A 17,493-nucleotide genomic window follows, 5' to 3' on the forward strand; every position below is an offset into this window, starting at 1 on the left:
TGTGTGTCGCTGTAAGTTTCTTGCCATTTTATAGCCCGCCTACTTTCTTTGCTAGACTCCCAACAGAATCATCGGTCCTGTTGTGTTCTAGCATTTTTGGGCTGTGGACCTTTTTCTTCCGGAAGTTGGAATGTGTCAATAGTAGGATTAGTGGACAGAAATGATTAGCGGATGGATACCGTCCATATGTGACTCGCTGCTACGTGTCCTTCTCATGACGTTGTCTCTTCTATGTGCTGATGTAGAAGGTATTTTGTAGTGACTAGGCTACGATGAACTGAATTTGAATGTTGTATTTGTCCACTGCAGCTCCTTATTTTAACATTCACGCTTCAGAGATTTGGCTTACAAGACATATGGCGTCAATGTGCGCTGCAGGGTCTTAATATTATTATTTTTTAAACGAGCTTTGTGGTTCATAAAAGTGAATGGTGGTGTATTATCATTTATTATCTATTTGTTACATGTGCATATTTAACTTGAAATTAATGGGTTCTGCTTGTAATTTCAGTTTGTGTTGATACAATAAGCATCCACAAAGTTCCAGACTGTAGTTCTTTGTTCATGAACGTGCTGTATAATTAGCACTTCTCTCTTCCCCATATGCCCTCAGGAATGTTGCTTATTGTTCATTTTTCATATAATGTTATTTATAAGTCAATGAGAGAACAGATGAATCCAAGCAATGGCCTAACAGGATGGTCACATGTTACTGAACTACTGTACAATACAGAGTTTTTATGTAGCTAACTGTAACTGTGACTCAAGCAGCTGGTTGATCAACTGAAAAACACCAATGCTGTGTTTGATATTCTCCCATCACGCATTGTTAAGGGCTGCTTCGATGTAATTGGACCGAGCATTCTGTTCTTAATGCACTTTTCTCTACTCTGTGGATCTGTCCCACTGGCCTTTAAGCATGCTGTAGTCCAGCCTATTCTGAAAAAAAAGAATCTTGATTGTTATGATCTTTTGAACTATAGACCAATCTCTAAGCTTCCGTTTCTGTCCAAGATCCTGGAGCGACTAGTTCTTTCTCAGCTTCAGGCATATTTAGACGCAAACAACATTGCAGAGAAATTTCAGTCTGCCTTTAAGCCACGGCATAGCACTGAAACGGCCTTGCTTAGAGTTCTCAATGACCTTCTTGTAAGCACTGACTCTGGACGCTCTGTGGTCCTGGTTTTATTGGACCTTTCCTCTGCTTTTGATATGGTCGATCATAACATTCTTCTACTAAGACTTGAGCATACTGTGGGTATAAGAGGCACTGCCCTCAACTGGTTTAAATCTTATCTTGCTGACAGGTATTTCTCGGTTAATTTGGGCAACTTCTCATCTTTCTCGGTACCTGTATGCTGTGGTATGCCTCAAGGATCTGTATTAGGACCTATTCTCTTCTCACTATATCTGCTCCCTCTTGGAGCAATTTTTGAGAAGTATAATATTGCCTTTCATTGCAATGCTGATGATATACAGATTTATTTTGAGATTACTGACGATCTTGCTATGTCTTTTCACTATTTTCGTGAATGCATGCGTGAGGTTAAAGATTGGTTCAAGAGTAATTCTCTTGTCCTGAACAAAAAGAAAACGGAGATCGTGGTGTTCGATAGTAAAATCCCCCGCGACCAATTGTGTGCTGCTCTGATGCCTTTTGCTAGCTCCCCTTCTGATTATGCCAGTAATTTGGGCATATTACTGGATAGCTCATTTAAATTTGACAAGCAAGTGTCTGCTGTTGTGAGGTCTAGTTTTAATCAGCTGCGCCTCATTTCTAAGGCTAAGCGCTATATTCCACACAATGACCTGGAAAAACTTATTCACGCATTCGTGACTTCCAGGTTGGACTACTGCAACTCTCTTTACATTGGCCTTTCCTCCTCCCTTCTCGTTAGATTGCAGACTGTCCAGAATGCGGCGGCACACCTTTTGACAGGTAGCAGGAAGTTTTCTTCCATCACTCCTGTTCTTGCTTGCACTGGCTGCCAGTTAAGTACCGTATTCAAGTTAAAATACTACTTTTCACTTACAAAATTATTAATAATTTGGTGCCGAGCTACCTCAATGAGCTTCTTAGGTTACACACTCCTGTCAGAGCACTTAGATCTGCTACCCAACTTCTTCTGGAGCAACCTCGTTCTCGGTTGAAATCTCGCGGCAACCGTGTGTTTGCTGTAGCTTCCCCAGTCTTATGGAACAATCTTCCTGTTGATATCCAGGCGTCTGACTCTATGTCACTGTTTAAATCACGGCTGAAGACTTATTTATTTAATCTTGCTTTTCCACCTGGTTAACATTTGGTGTGCGTTGGTACATTTTTATCCGTTATGCTTGTTAAATACTTTTATATATTATGATTGTCAAGGTTTTATAATTGATACGTGCCAGGTCCTTTCTCTTTTCCCTCCCATCTCCTTTTTCCTATTTTATTTTTTGTCAAGCACCTTGGTATACCCTTGGTTTTTTAGTGTGCTTTATAAATAAAGTTTATTATTATTATTATTATTATTATTATTATTATTATTAACTATGTAACTATATAAGGGCATGGTGAGGACGCTGGAGAATATTGTTTTCATTCCTCTGTTAAGAGTGGAGGTGGGCGCATGACTACTCACATAACTGGCTTACATGGAGTTGAAGAAAATAAGCTGTGTTACGTTACCAGACATCTGTGTATTTTCTTATTTTGATCATTTGATGAACAAAATAAGTTTCAAGCTTAAGTAGATTTAACACCCCAGAAAATAGTTATGAATATTTTTCATAGTTATTTTTCAATGTCTACCCAGCTTAATTTCAAAATTTGTTTGAAAGATGAAGCATACACACACACGCAAAAACAAAAGAGTTCATCACACTTTGATATAAATGTACTTGGATTCTCTTTTGTTTCTATTTTCAGCTCTGCTTTATTCATGTTTTCTGTACAGCTCTCCAGGTGATTGGTGGAAGTGTGACAGTGGAACAAGGAGGTACTGCGATCTTATCGTGCTATGTCACTGGTACCAATGATGACCTGATACAGATTACCTGGCAGAGGAAGACGAGAGAAAAACCTCACAATGACAATTTCCTCACTATCTTACCCAGAGAGGAAGTGCAGTTTGTCAATGGAGGTGATGATCGATTTAAATATATCGGGAATTTTAATGACAAAAATGGAACTCTCCAGTTTTCCAATGTTGCCCTGAAGGATGAAGGCAGCTACACGTGCATCTTCACGTTGTTTCCCACTGGAAATCAAAAGACTGAGATACCTCTAAACTTGCTTGGTATGAAAAAACACTTTATTTAAAATATTCTGGGTGTTTGTTTGTGAGACAGACATTTCACCATGTTGCTCGCATGTTGACTAATTGTGTGCTGTAACTCTCCTAGTGCCTCCTTTCACAAGCGTCAAGGACAATCTTCCCACTTTGGGCACTGAAGAGGTTTTATTTGCTACCTGCACGGCTGCTGGATCGAAGCCTCCTGCAGAGGTGAGGTGGCTCACTGATGCTTTGGGAGACAAAGTGAGGACGACAACAAACTCCACACAGTATGATAACGATACAACTACTACAGTCAGCTCATTGTTTGGTGTACCTACGAGAGAGATTAACGGTCACCAGGTCCAGTGTGTCATCAGTGGTGACTCCCTGTCTACAGATGAAAGTCTGCCCTTCACCATACAGGTCTACTGTGAGTATCAGCTGCTCATGTAGTTTATTATTTGTCTTCTTTTGTCTTGGCGTTGACTGAAGAACGTTAATTATTTAATCAAATATTAAAAGTACACAGGCACACCCAGGATTAACTGATTAAACTGCAACTGCAAAGCAATACTATAGAACTTACTTACTTGTTACCAGTTAATCTGTATTATCTACTCATGCAACAGAAATATTTTCATAAATTATGGATAAAATAAAAGTAATAGCTGCCTTTTTTTTTTAAACTATACCTTGCATCTTTGGTTTGAACAAAAGCAGACATAAATCCTCAAAACTCCATACTTCTAGGTAGCCTTTAGTGTTAAGAGTTGACATGGTTTTGCTTTTTTTTCTTTGTTCATGAGTTAATTTGTTGTTTTTTGTTTTTCCCAGTATGGGATACCAGCTTTATCCTTGTTCTCATGCTACTGTCATTCACTCATGTTGTCACAATAGCTGGATAAAGATTTTGTGAAAGATGAGACGAGTAATGGAACCTGATCTGTGTCCTGAGACACAACCACCCAGTTCAGCTGAAATGCAGAAAACTTAAAAAAGTAAAGTTGTGCATCAGTGTGTGTACCAGCAAGGCTTTGGTAGGGGAAAAGTAGAACTAAAACTATGTATCTTTAATCAAAGTCCAACTGTGTTTTTTTTACTTACTAGCAGTTGTATATTCCACATCTACACTGCTTGTGTGAAATAATGTGCATCCCTTTTTGACACCAGTTTGATAATTTTAATCTTGAGAGCAGCACAAAATGAATAATGTCTACCCAGAATTTGGATATTTCAGCTGCCTTGAATGAGTTTTGTTCTCGGTAAGAGTGCAGATGTTCAGGTTAAAAATTAACTCCAGTTGAGGCAACACCACGGTGCACAGACCAGCTTAAACCTGTTTGTAAAGCTTAACAATGACTTCATTTGTTTGAGATCCATTCAGCACACATGGGAAATGACAGAAGGTGAAGCAAAAACACTAGAGACTGTTTTCAAAGTTAAAGCATGCTCTTCCAGTATTGTAGGTTCTTTTTTTAAATGACACGGTTCGTCTGTGGTGTTATATTTCTGGTTGAAATGCTCATAAAGGCCATGCTTTTAAACAGAGCACCAACATGCTTGAATGTGTACAAAATGATCTCTGCTTGAAACCAAGTTTAAAGTACCCAAAATGCATTTCTTTGTTTTGATTCAAATATATATGAAAGGTTGTTTGATGTTATTAAGATTTCCTCAGTTAAGAATTAACACAGGTCTCTTGTTCTTTCTTTCTTTTTGCAGTTTCTCCCACAGAAGTGAACATTAGAGTGATTTCAGAGGACTCGTTCGAGTGTGTGACAGAAGCCAAACCAAATGCAAACTTTACCTGGAGCAGGTAAAGTAGTTTGAATATTGGTTTCAGTTGAAATATTTCATTTCACAGGAGTGGTAATAATAAAGGCACTAAGTCTTATATAGTGCTTTTCTTCTCTCCTGGAGCACTATATGCGCTTTATACTCATTCACATAAGCACTTTCTTCTATACTTTTTAAGTGCTCATTAGTTAACATTTACACACCAATGGATGCAACTTGTTAGTATCTGGTCAGTATCTTGCCCAAGGATATTTGGCACTCAGACTGGGGGAGTCAGGGATCAAGCCATCAACCTTCCATTCAGTAGATGACCTTCTCTACCTCCTGAGCTACAGCCAACCCCCAGGAAATAATGTTATCACCAAGCACATGACACGTGCTTGGTGATAACAAGCACGTGTCATGCAAAGCAGTTTCAAAGAGACATGAAGATTACTTCCAAGTCTCACCTGCATCCATCCACTCAATGTCCTCCTCGACCATAATTTATAAAACATAGATGTTTAGCTCTTAGCACAACTCACATTTTTCTGCTCTCTCTGTACATTTCACGATCAGGTCTCATTCATGTTTTTCAGATCTGGCCAGTCTTTGCTGGAGTCTTCTGTCAAAATAGACGGTGCAAAGCTACAACTGCTGAGCCTGACCTCTGATATAAATGGCCTTTATCAGTGTGAAGCATCTAACACATATGGAAATAAACGTGGTCAGCTCTATGTGCATGTAGCATCAGGTGAGGTCAGCTTGGTTTTAGCTGTGCAGTTTGTCCAAATCTTTTTGAACTGGTTTCTGATTTTGGGGGATGTTAGCTTTTGTGGATGTCGTTTCATTCTGATGTTGTTCTGTTTCATGTTCTGTGGACTTCTTTCAAAAGAAATAAATAGAAACTTAAATATCTACTATGAGAGTAAAATGATGGACTTCTGTAGGCATTCCACCCACATCCAAATTAGAGGTTAGGAATCATTTGTAAGCAAATGGCTTAAAGAAATGATTGCCTTTGTTACAGCCGAGAGGGCCAGGCTGTGGGTGTGGACTCAAATGTGAACACAGTATTTTATTTACAGTGCCTAGTTAAATTACAAAGCAGGAAACTATGAATGCTATGAACTGTGAAAGCTATGAACTGAAAACTATGAGGCCAAACTATGAACATGAAATTTACCTTAGAGCCAACAGACAAGTAAATGGATGACTAATGCTCCACTCAGTGCAGTACATATTACTCAAGTCAGTTCTACAATTTAAAACTTAAAGCATGTCTTAAATTAAATATACAGTGGACCCCGGCTTACGAAGACCCCATTTAATGAAAAATTCAAGTAACGGCAATATTTCTGCCCCTGGTACGGCAAAATGCCCACTTAACGAAATAGATAAAATAAAAAATTGTAAAAAATTAAATTAAATTCCATAATGTTATGTACACGTACACGTACGTATGTATGCATGCATACGTATGCTTTCTTCAACCTCCGCCACCTCCTCCACCAAGAACTTTGTCTTCAGCCAGCATCGCCTCACTCAAAAGGCGATGGAAAAAGGTGCTTTGACTTACAAAAATTTTGACGTACGAAAGACCCTCTGGAACGAATTAATTTTGTAAGTCGGAGTTCCACTGTATTCTGTTCATGGCCATATAAGTTTCTTATGCCTCAGACTGTGTTAGTCTGAGAGATTTTGATTGTGTAGTGGGTGCATGTAGTCTTCTTTCGGCTGCCCTCCTTAGAGAAGCTATGAAAAAATACTTTAAAGAAAGAAATAAAGTCTGGCTCCTTAAAAATAAACTATAAGGAAATGAGGGTTGGCTCAAGAATTTTGCTTATTTTTTTCAGACCATTTAGGGATCATTAGTGTTTCAAATTTGCCTTATGCATTCTCATCTTTCATGCTAACCTCCATGTCCTCTTTTATTACATTCATGAAACGTCAGTGTTCCTCTTTTTCTTCTGCCTGGGAGCTAAATATTCAACATCTAAAATATTCACTCTCCCTCCTCTGCACACACCCAAACCATCTTAGTCTCTCTAATTTTGTCTTCAACCTTAGCTTTCCCTCTGATTTACTCATTTCTAATCCTGTCTATCCTGTTCAGTCCTGATGAAAATCTGAGCATCTTCAGCTCAACATCCTGTGTTTTTTTTCAGTGCCACTATTTGGAAACCATATAGCAGTATCATAGCAATATCATCTCGTAAACCTTACCTTTCACCCTTGCTGCTATCCTTCTGTCACAAATCACCCCAATATGTTTTTCCACCCACTCCACACAGCCTGCACTCTCTTCTTCACTTCTTTTGTGCATTGTCTGTTGCTTTTGATGCTAGTTTTTACAGCTTCAGTGTTACACCTGTCTTCTTCTCATTTACACACATCACATATTCTTTCTTGCTTCTACTGGCTTTCATATCTTCTCTTCAGACCATACCTCCATCTCTTCGGGTTGACTTCCAACTCCTCCCCTGCGTTTAGTACAGATCACAGTGTTATCTGCAATAATCACAGTCCGAAAAGACTCCTGTCTGACCTCATCTGTCAGAATATCCATTACCATTGGAAACAAAAAGGGGCTCAGAGCTGTTCCCTGCTGTATTCCCACAACCACCCTGAACCCATCTGTCACCTCTGTCGCATATCTCACTGTCTCACTGTCCTCATACATGTTCTGCACCACCTTCACATGCCTCTCTGCCAATCTTGACTTCCTCATGCAGTATAAGTTTCTTTCTTGGGTCCCTATCATATCCTTTCTTTAGATCCATAAAGACCCAGTGAAACTCCTGCTGGCCTTTTCTGTACTTCTCCATCAACACTCTGAAAGAAAACATCTGTAGTGCTCTTTCTTGGCATGAAGCCATACTGCTGCTAACCTCTCGTCTTACTTACTGTCATGCTCCTGGCTGAGGGCAATTGATGGTCATTTTATATTTCTTCCTTTTCCAAATATTCACACCAGCAGTTGTCACCTTCTCACCGAGCTACTTGCTGATAGTCTTGTAATCCATTACAGCATATCTACATTCTTATCCATGATGTCCTTTGATAGCTCTTTGGTCTTTCCCATGGTGCAGAGTTGGAAAAGAAGGAACCAATTCTGTGGTTTCTTCAGTTCAGGCTGTTGAAACCAGAATTCTGGCTATTTGTTCTGGACTTCAGGTTGATATTTTGTCTCTTACCATTAAAATGAAACTACCATAAAAATTAGAGACAGTTCATTTCTTTTCCCGAACTGTATCAGACAGCTTTCTCACACACCTTTCACATCTTCTCTTCATTTATCTTCACCCAAGACTAGAAAAGTTTTCGCCAGAACATTTTTGACCAACAGTACCAGAAGTGATCATTGTTAACCTGCCCTCGACCTACACGATCTATATGTTTGATTTGTGTATGGTATATGTTTAAGTATTGTCTGAGTCATCTAAATATGAAACAAAAAACATAAATGCCAGATAATGTAATTCTCATTATATCCTTCATTCTTGTGTCTCTGCAGGAGCGTGCTCTGTTGCATGGGCCTTACTTGGTGTTTTGATTTTCCTGAACATTGTTGGGGCTGCAGTATGGTATTTTTATACACATGAAGATCAAAGGTACTTCATACATTAACTTGCATGTATCCAAAATGTAGAATAATATTTAGTAGACCTGGCTTTAAAGCATGTGGACCTACTGTCCAAACCGAAGTATAAACTCTTTAATTCAAAATTGTCTTATAAATTGTCTATATATATATATATATATATATATATATATATATGTGTGTGTGTGTGTGTGTGTGTGTGTGTGTGTGTGTGTGTGTGTGTGTGTACAGTCTCTACTTTAGGGTATTCGGATTTCATTGGACAATTTATTTCAAAGCCGTGTTGAATGCTTCTTCATTTTTTCTTAAAATAAAGAGAAAAACTGTATGGAAATGTGGACTCTTAATGCTATTTAGTCAGGCAGTACATATCCTGCAAAATGTAAAAAAAAAAAAAAAAAAACCTAATCAGAAAAGGAGTGCAAATGTTAGGAATGGCCTAATTGGCAATCTACTTTCTGTGGGGCAAAAAAAGTGTACTAGTTAGCGTGTTACAATAGACATTTTAGGCTAAATTTCATTTAGCAAGAGGGAAAAGGAAGACCAAGCTTGTGAACAATGTTTTTTCCACAGATGAAACTAAGTAAATCTGGTACCAAAATAGTAGAAGGGAAAAGGATGGAAACATAAAAAAAAGGATATCTGAGAAGTACATATCCTCTTTAAAACACAGTGAATTTAGTAAAAATGTTAATCTCAATGATTTCAATCAATATGGAGAATATGATTATTTAATGAGTATTGAGTGGTTTGTTTTTTTTAATTAAAAAAAGTTGTATTGTACTGTCTCAGGTGATGCACCTAAATTAGTGCATCGCTCTAAAATCAAAAGTGTTTCCAGACAATACATGATGCACTTCTTTGGACAAGCTCCTCGTTTGCCATTTGTCTTTGTTTTGCATATTTGGGTAATTGTCTTTTGACGTCGGGTTATTCATGCACTTGTTTGTTTTATTTCAAACCATTGCGGTGGTGTTGGAGGGGAAACTGAACATTTTGAATTATTGTCCCAAAAATTCCAGGCGTAGGTTTACACTTTTTTGGCAGCGTGTCCCAACAAATGAACCAGCTGGTAACAGTGCAGCACAACAAGAACAACATCAGATGGAGGTCAGTAACAGTTAATTCATTGAAATGTGCCATTGTTGTTTTGTTTTTTTTATTTTTGTTCCAGTCAAAATTAAATTTCTCTTTCCAAATATTTTACTGCTATTTACTTTAATGTAAAATTATGTTATGCAGTTATTGCAGATATATTTGTAGTTTTAGTTTTGTACAAGTAATTTTATTAAATCTGCCCTTCTTCAAAAGTAAATCTTTTTAATTATTAATGTGTGCATTGAATATTGTAGGAGGTTTTTTTTTTAATATGCAGATACACTGAAAGTCTTTGCATGTTCAGATGAAATTACATGCCATTTTAAACAAATTCTCTTAAATTGTTTACTTCAGGAATCTCTGTGACAGCTGTGGAAGCAAAGGATGAGCAATATCTGGACTGAATGCTCGACCAACATGCCATTCTAGAGTCAGCTGCTAAATGAACAGATGAAGAACAGGTGGAGGTACTTGGTGTCCGTTTATCTCTCGGCCCCACTTTTGTTTATCATGTCTTAGTTTTTAATGAAGTTTCTTTATTGCTTTTTCTTGTGCTGCCATGGCATTTAGGTTCTACCTTGACATACCAGCTCTGGCTAATATGAATGGCAGTTTTTCTGTGACATTTACATCTCCTGATAACACAAGCCGTTAAGCTCCTGAGGATTTCAACCCTCAGGGCTTCTGTTTAAAACAGTGTTATCAGTGTTATCAGTACACCACAGAGCCTCACACAGACAGTAGGTTCAGACGGCACAAACAGTCAAGTGAAGCACACCGTCTGATTACCATATAGTACATAACACTTGAAAAATAGAGCCCCACCCTTGTTAGCGCATGGCAGATGTTTTGCTTGGACAATCTAACATAAAGCAACATATAAAGAAATTTGAATAAAAAAATCTTAGTGAGGTTTTGTTACTGTGTTGAATTATTGGTTGTCAACCAACCAGGAAAGAAAAGTTTGAGAAAATTAAACAAGCTATTTATGATTTTATAGAATTCACACACGTAATAAGTTATTAGTTAGATGTTATCTTCCTATTTTCGCTCTTTGTCATAATGTGCAGTGTGAGGAATAATAAAAAACAGCGACTGATCAGCAAGAGTAACCATAGGGTAATTGATACAGAAGTAAAAGCAAAGGTCTGTTCAGGTGTAGGAAAGAAGTATTCCCTACATCCCCCTTCATAAATCACCACCTTATCGCGGTAAAGGGGTTTGCGTGCCCTTCTGATCCCAGGAGCTATGTTGTCGGGGACAGTTTGTCCCTGGTAGGGTCTCCCTAGGTAAATTGGTCATGGGTAAATGGCCAGACCAAGTGTGATTCAAAAGAGTTCGATGATGAGAAGTTACTTGACAAAATCTTGGTTACCAGGGCCCCTTCATAAGGCCAAACTTAGTCAAGGAGCTATTTTTGGAAACACCCATTATTCATGGGTCCTGGCTGACCCCAGTTACTCCAGTGAACCCATCACCTGCTGGAGGGGCCATAGTGGTCCAGTGTTATGTGGATTAGGTGCTAAAACTGGTTTGTGATATACGGTGATAATCAAGTGTTCCTTTTTGAGCAGTGTACTATGTTGAGTATCATACATAATGAGAAAGGTTTTCTAAAATGTCCACTCAGGCAAAACAAGCTTTGTTAACGATTTGTAACTCCAGCTGCTGTAGGTGGAGAGCAGTGACCAGTCTATAAAGTCACACTTCATACATGGCTTTATTCAATTTACTGCTAATTAACAAACATTAATTGTTTTATGATTAGATTTTTTTTCCCACCAGATTTGTCATAGACTGAAATATTATGTGATAGATCAGAAGGTGGGCGTATTGTGTGAGGATGTTAGCGTGATGTCAAGTTGAAAGAAAAATTTTAATCATATTCCATGTTTTCCAAGTGTTGAGTGCATATTCTAAATTATTATCATTAAATTCTGGGGGGGGGGGGGGTTTAATATTCTAGTGTTGATTCACAGTTTCTATTGTCTCACTGGTCATCATGGTACTTATGTGGATGTTTCAGTATGAAACTTTTTACAGTTTTAAATAGTCAAGCAAACTGCAGCTATTAATAATTGCTACAAAACAATACCTCTTTTTATACTGTAAAAGTGTATTCTGGTACAGCCTAAAGTTTTTGTATTAAGCTGCTTCACTTTTGTAAAAGGTTAATTCGCATATTTAACTGCTGTTTACAAACAAGCTTGAAGGGGGCCACAGCAGCGTGTTGTTTTATACTATTTATATTTTAGGATAGAAACTGCTGACTCATCTTGTCTGGATCTTGTTGCTAAATCTGTTTTTAGATTTAATAATGGATGTAAAGATATTATTTGCCTTTTTCCTGCATACTGCTGAATATTGTAAATTTAGTTACATACATTTTTCATCCTTGTTAGCATTAGCAACGCTTACATGTGTATTTTAACTCTACATACATATATATTATTCATCAGATTTTTTTTCTTTCCTTTAAACCTAACAATGAAGACATGACACTTTATGGTTTTAAACCTTTTCAGAAAGTAAGATCATTAAAAATGTTTTCATTTTTTAAAATATATCAATGCACCATACATGATAACAGTGGTTCTCAAGCTGTGGAACATGGCCCCACTGAAGCATCATGGAAAAAAAAGAGGGTTTTTTTGTTTGTTTTTGTAAAGCCTAGTTAATTTCTCTGTAAAAGTCGGCTTTTAACCTCCTAGGACCTGGCGTCCACATATGTGGACATCACATTTTGGGATATTTAGACCAAAATACTCAGTTTTGCTCTACAAGGGGCTGATATCCACTTATGAGGACATTATACTGCTACTGTTCTATCAAAATTTGAAACAAATATCCTCATATGTGGCTTTCATTTTTCTTAGAAATAAAAATCAGGTTAAAAAAAATATCTGGTAATTCTTTGTTTTTACATTCATCGGGTCCCAATCAGCCCAAATATCAAAGAGAAATTAAAAATGCATGTCGTGGAAGAGTTCGGGTCTTAGGAAGTTAATGCTGACTTTGAACTAAAATTCATCTTGTACCTTTTTGATTTGTTAATGAGTAATTAATTACTTAACTAATTACAAACTCCTTGATGTGGACACTAAACTTTTTTTAAATTATTTAATTTCATTCATTTCATTTTTCCTTTGTACAGTGGGGCATGTCAGAAAAAGTTTGACAACCACTGTGCTAAAGCATTACACAAGTAGGTTTCCATGTTGTCAGAAAACTATTTATCACCATTAATTATTATTATTATTAGTATTATTATTTAATACTGTATAGCCTGTACTGCTGTCCCAAATGGCTGTCTTAATGCTGACAGGAACATTAACCACGTGGTGTGTTTTTTAAAAGGTCGAATAAACTGAACATTTGAAACAAATTGAATGCATCCAGAGAATGTTAAATCTTTATCCCGATTGCCAGGACAAACAATTTCTCTGAATTGTGTGAATGAATTGTATTCATCATTTTGATTTGAACTGTAACAACTGTTTATTATTTGTTCTTTTGTCATTATATTGTTATAACTATTTATAATTTGTATGCTTTAAATAACATGCAGTATACCTACTCTGATAGTCCAGGCTGCATTGATATGAAACTTGATTATTATACAATTAATACACAAGTAAGACAACTGGCAAACTGAATAGGTTTCCTGCAGTAGCATTATGCTAATAACTCTCACGGATGTTAATGTTGCATTCCTTTACTTTAGTTCAATAAAAATCATTTAATGCCCAAATGTCCTCTGCTGAAAAGCTGTATCACTGTACCAGCGTTATCCTCTTCACAGCACATTAACTGAAATTGGTTCCCTATAGAGCAATTGCACAGGAAAAAAATATATTTGTTTGATTTTTTTTCTTTATGTCTGCCTGGCATGCAGGTAACTGAAGAACCTTTATTAACACAAGTAATGACATAGTTGTAGCTGTAATGTAATTATTGTAATTACTTACCACAGTAACATGTTACAAAAATGTCATGTGATTACTGTAAAAGACGAACTAGGACTCCAGAAGAACAGGAACTTGATTTGCTGCGGAGATGTTAGACAAATTTTTGTTATGACTCAGATTCTCATTTCTCACAAAGTGTTCTCTGTCATGTCTTTGCTTTTCCATGTTTTGTTTTTTGTTCTTGTTTTTGTGCTTGCTATTCCTTTTTTATGTAGTTAAAATTAGGTGTTTTATAGGAAGACCTTAAACAAAGTATACAGGACAGACACCACTTTGAGAGGATTAATTAAATCTGTAGCCTCTGATTCTTCTGAAAATGCCTGATGGACTTTAAATATCAAATTGTTTGTGACTGAAATGTTTTGCTGTTTTGTTTTTTATTTATTTTTTAATGAAAATTTAATTGATCATACATTTGGCCGACATGTTTTTGATTAACCTGGTCTGGATGATCTCTCTTCTCCCTGTCTTAATTGAATTGGATTGCACAGAGTTGCAGTCCATCTCTGTGCTTGTCCTGCTAGACCTCAGTGCAGCATTCGATACTGTCGACCATAATATCCTATTAGAGCGATTAGAACATGCTGTAGGTATTACAGGTACTGCACTGCAGTGGTTTGTATCATATCTATCTAATAGACTCCAATTTGTGCATGTAAATGGAGAGTCCTCTTCACACACTGAGGTTAATTATGGAGTTCCACAGGGTTCAGTGCTAGGACCAATTCTGTTTACATTATACATGCTTCCCTTGGGCAGCATCATTAGAAGACATAGCATACATTTTCACTGCTATGCAGATGACACCCAGCTCTATCTGTCCATGAAGCCAGATAACACACACCAATTAGTTGAACTGCAAGAATGTCTTAAAGACAAAAAGACCTGGATGGCCGCTAACTTTCTGCTTCTTAATTCAGATAAAACTGAGGTTATTGTACTCGGCCCTGAAAAGCTGAGAAATATGGTATCTAACCAGATTCTTACTCTGGATGGCATTACCTTGGCCTCCAGTAACGCTGTGAGGAACCTTGGAGTCATTTTTGACCAGGATATGTCCTTCAATGCACATATTAAATAAATATGTAAGACTGCGTTCTTCCATTTCAGCAACATCTCTAAAATTAGAAATATCCTGTCTCAGAGTGATGCTGAAAAACTAGTTCATGCATTTATTACTTCCAGGCTGGACTACTGCAATTCATTATTATCAGGATGTCCAAAAAACTCACTGAAAAGCCTTCAGCTAATCCAAAATGCTGCAGCAAGAGTACTGACAGGGACTAGAAAGAGAGAGCATATTTCTCCTGTTTTGGCTTCCCTTCATTGGCTTCCTGTTAAATCCAGAATTGAATTCAAAATCCTGCTCCTCATATACAAGGTCTTAAATAATCAGGCCCCATCTTATCTTAATGACCTTGTAGTACCATATCACCCTATTAGAGCACTTCACTCTCGCTCTGCAGGCCTACTTGTTGTTCCTAGAGTATTTAAAAGTAGAATGGGAGGCAGAGCCTTCAGTTTTCAGGCCCCTCTTCTGTGGAACCAGCTTCCAGTTTGGATTCGGGAGACAGACACTATCTCTACTTTTAAGATTAGGCTTAAAACTTTCCTTTTTGCTAAAGCATATAGTTAGGGCTGGACCAGGTGACCCTGAATCCTCCCTTAGTTATGCTGCAATAGACGTAGGCTGCCGGGGGATTCCCATGATGCATTGAGTTTTTCCTTTCCAGTCACCTTTCTCACTCACTATGTATTAATAGACCTCTCTACATTGAATCATATCTGTTATTAACCTCTGTCTCTCTTCCACAGCATGTCTTTTATCCTGTCTTCCTTCTCTCACCCCAACCGGTCGCAGCAGATGGCCGCCCCTCCCTGAGCCTGGTTCTGCCGGAGGTTTCTTCCTGTTAAAAGGGAGTTTTTCCTTCCCACTGTTGCCAAAGTGCTTGCTCATAGGGGGTCATATGATTGTTGGGTTTTTCTCTGTATCTATGAAGCGCCTTGAGGCGACTTTTGTTGTGATTTGGCGCTATATGAATTGAATTGAATTGAATTGAATTGAATTGAATTGCTGCGGCACACCTGCACCAGAGCACACCTCCGCCTACCCCACTCCTGCTTTACAGGTGAAAATAGAGCAACAGGACCGCTAGTCTTTGATTTTATTTATTTTCTGCTGTGTTTTACTTGCATCTATTTGAAAGACTGAGTGTAAACAGAAAAAAATATTTTATTTTATGTGCTGGAATGTGCAGAAAATAAGTTTAAATGTTAAACAAATTTCTTCAAGTCAGAGAATGGTGCATATAATTTAATTTTTGCTTGATGCATAAAGTTAAAAGATTAAAACTAATAAAACAAGTTTTAAAAAGAGACTTTTCCATTTGATTACATTTTGTATGATGGATTATGCAGAAAAAGTAGAATTGGGCTGAAAGATCTATTGCTTTATTACCTATTCAGGTTGTAAATCGTGTTTTTAAAAAGTAACTAAGTAACTACGTAATTATTACTTTTGAAAATAAGTAAACAGTAAAGTAACGGGATTATTTTTGTGGGCGAAGTAATCCGTAATTAGTTACTGATTACTTTTTTCAAGTAACTTGACCAACACTGGTTACAACGGTGTTACAATTGCTAACCAGAAAATGCAGTGCAGCTGATTATTTTAAAGGCAAAAATTGAACTGCCTGAAGGATGACGGCAGATGCACGCACATCTTTACCTAGGCAACTCCAGGCCTCGAGCGCCGGTGTCCTGCAGGTTTCAGATCTTACCCTGGGTCAACGCCAGTGGTGGGAATAACGGCATTACAAGTAACAGCCTTAAAAGTAACGGCGTTACTTCTTTCTGTAACGACTAATCTAACTAATTACCTAGGCCGTTTCCCTTACTAACAAGAAAATGCGGCGCAATCGCGTTACTATTTTTCAACAAATAGACGGTTGAAGCTGTGTTCAGGTTACCGCAGCTTATATCGGTAGCACGGAAGTAGCTTTAAGTGATCTGGGCCCTACAGCTTTAGGCAGCTGCGCGTGCTCCCGCGGATGGTAATCACGATCACTGTCTAGCACAACACCTGGAACTAAGGGGGAAAAACATTTGCATGAGTGCTGCTGTTTGACTGAGGAAGAATAAAGTAGTCGTAGTAAGCCAATCACATGACCACTTTAAGATGACAAAGCAACAAGGTGATATATACCAGTTTTGTGTTGATTGTGTTGATAGGCCACGTAAAACCAGAATCGTGATAAACAATATATACGCCTGTTTTTCCTGAATAGTTTCGTCATGTTTAATGTTTAAGGACAGCGTTAGCAAGCACTCTCTCCTTATGACCAAACGTTCGTGTTGGTTGAAAAATGTACCATGTCGACCAATCAAAACTGACAACGCAACAAGAAATTTGGTTGTTTAGGAAGAGGGGAAGTTTTAGGAGTGACGGCAAGAGAGAGAGAGAGAGAGAGAGAGAGAGAAAGAAAGACAGCACAAAAAGAGAAAGAGAGCAAGTTTTGAGATGTGAGAGTTTTGTGATGTTTAGCGTGTTTAGAGTGTGTAGTTAATGTATTGTCTTGTGTAGTTAGTGTGTAGTGTTGTGGATAGTTTTGTGTTGTGTGTCAGAACAATGAGGTGACTGCTTTCTCCAGGTAAAAAGCAGAATGAGTGATACACCTGCTGCTGTTAGACCTGCAGGTGTCAGTCCTGTGATGTTCTCCTTTACAGTGGACAAAAATTATTTTTTGGGAGTGGCACAAATAATTTGTGTGGAATCTTATTTAATGCAGAA

General features: G+C 37.7%; 1 protein-coding gene across 4 annotated transcripts in view; it reads left to right on the forward strand.

The window, feature by feature from the left end:
- LOC102791216 (nectin-4-like) overlaps window positions 1-17,493 on the forward strand; it is a 22,371-nt gene continuing 4,878 nt past the window's right edge. The window contains exons 1-9 of one of the 4 annotated variants that reach the window (XR_015716561.1): window positions 1-248; window positions 2,937-3,278; window positions 3,385-3,687; window positions 4,980-5,073; window positions 5,633-5,787; window positions 8,551-8,647; window positions 9,660-9,747; window positions 10,090-10,202; window positions 15,519-15,930. Coding sequence is in view for 2 of the 4 variants with exons in the window: in XM_087829753.1 (XP_087685879.1) it covers window positions 161-248; window positions 2,937-3,278; window positions 3,385-3,687; window positions 4,980-5,073; window positions 5,633-6,014 (1,209 nt within the window). In the remaining 2 variants the exon portion in view is untranslated. Of the gene's footprint in view, window positions 249-2,936; window positions 3,279-3,384; window positions 3,688-4,979; window positions 5,074-5,632; window positions 6,015-8,550; window positions 8,648-9,659; window positions 9,748-10,089; window positions 15,117-15,518; window positions 15,931-17,493 lie in introns of those variants that run through there. The other 3 variants (XR_015716562.1, XM_087829754.1, XM_087829753.1) reach the window with 3 other exon arrangements.

This window comes from Neolamprologus brichardi, chromosome 16, assembly GCF_056152115.1.
Source record: "Neolamprologus brichardi isolate AB-2024 chromosome 16, ASM5615211v1, whole genome shotgun sequence".
Classification (NCBI taxonomy): Eukaryota; Metazoa; Chordata; class Actinopteri; order Cichliformes; family Cichlidae; genus Neolamprologus; species Neolamprologus brichardi.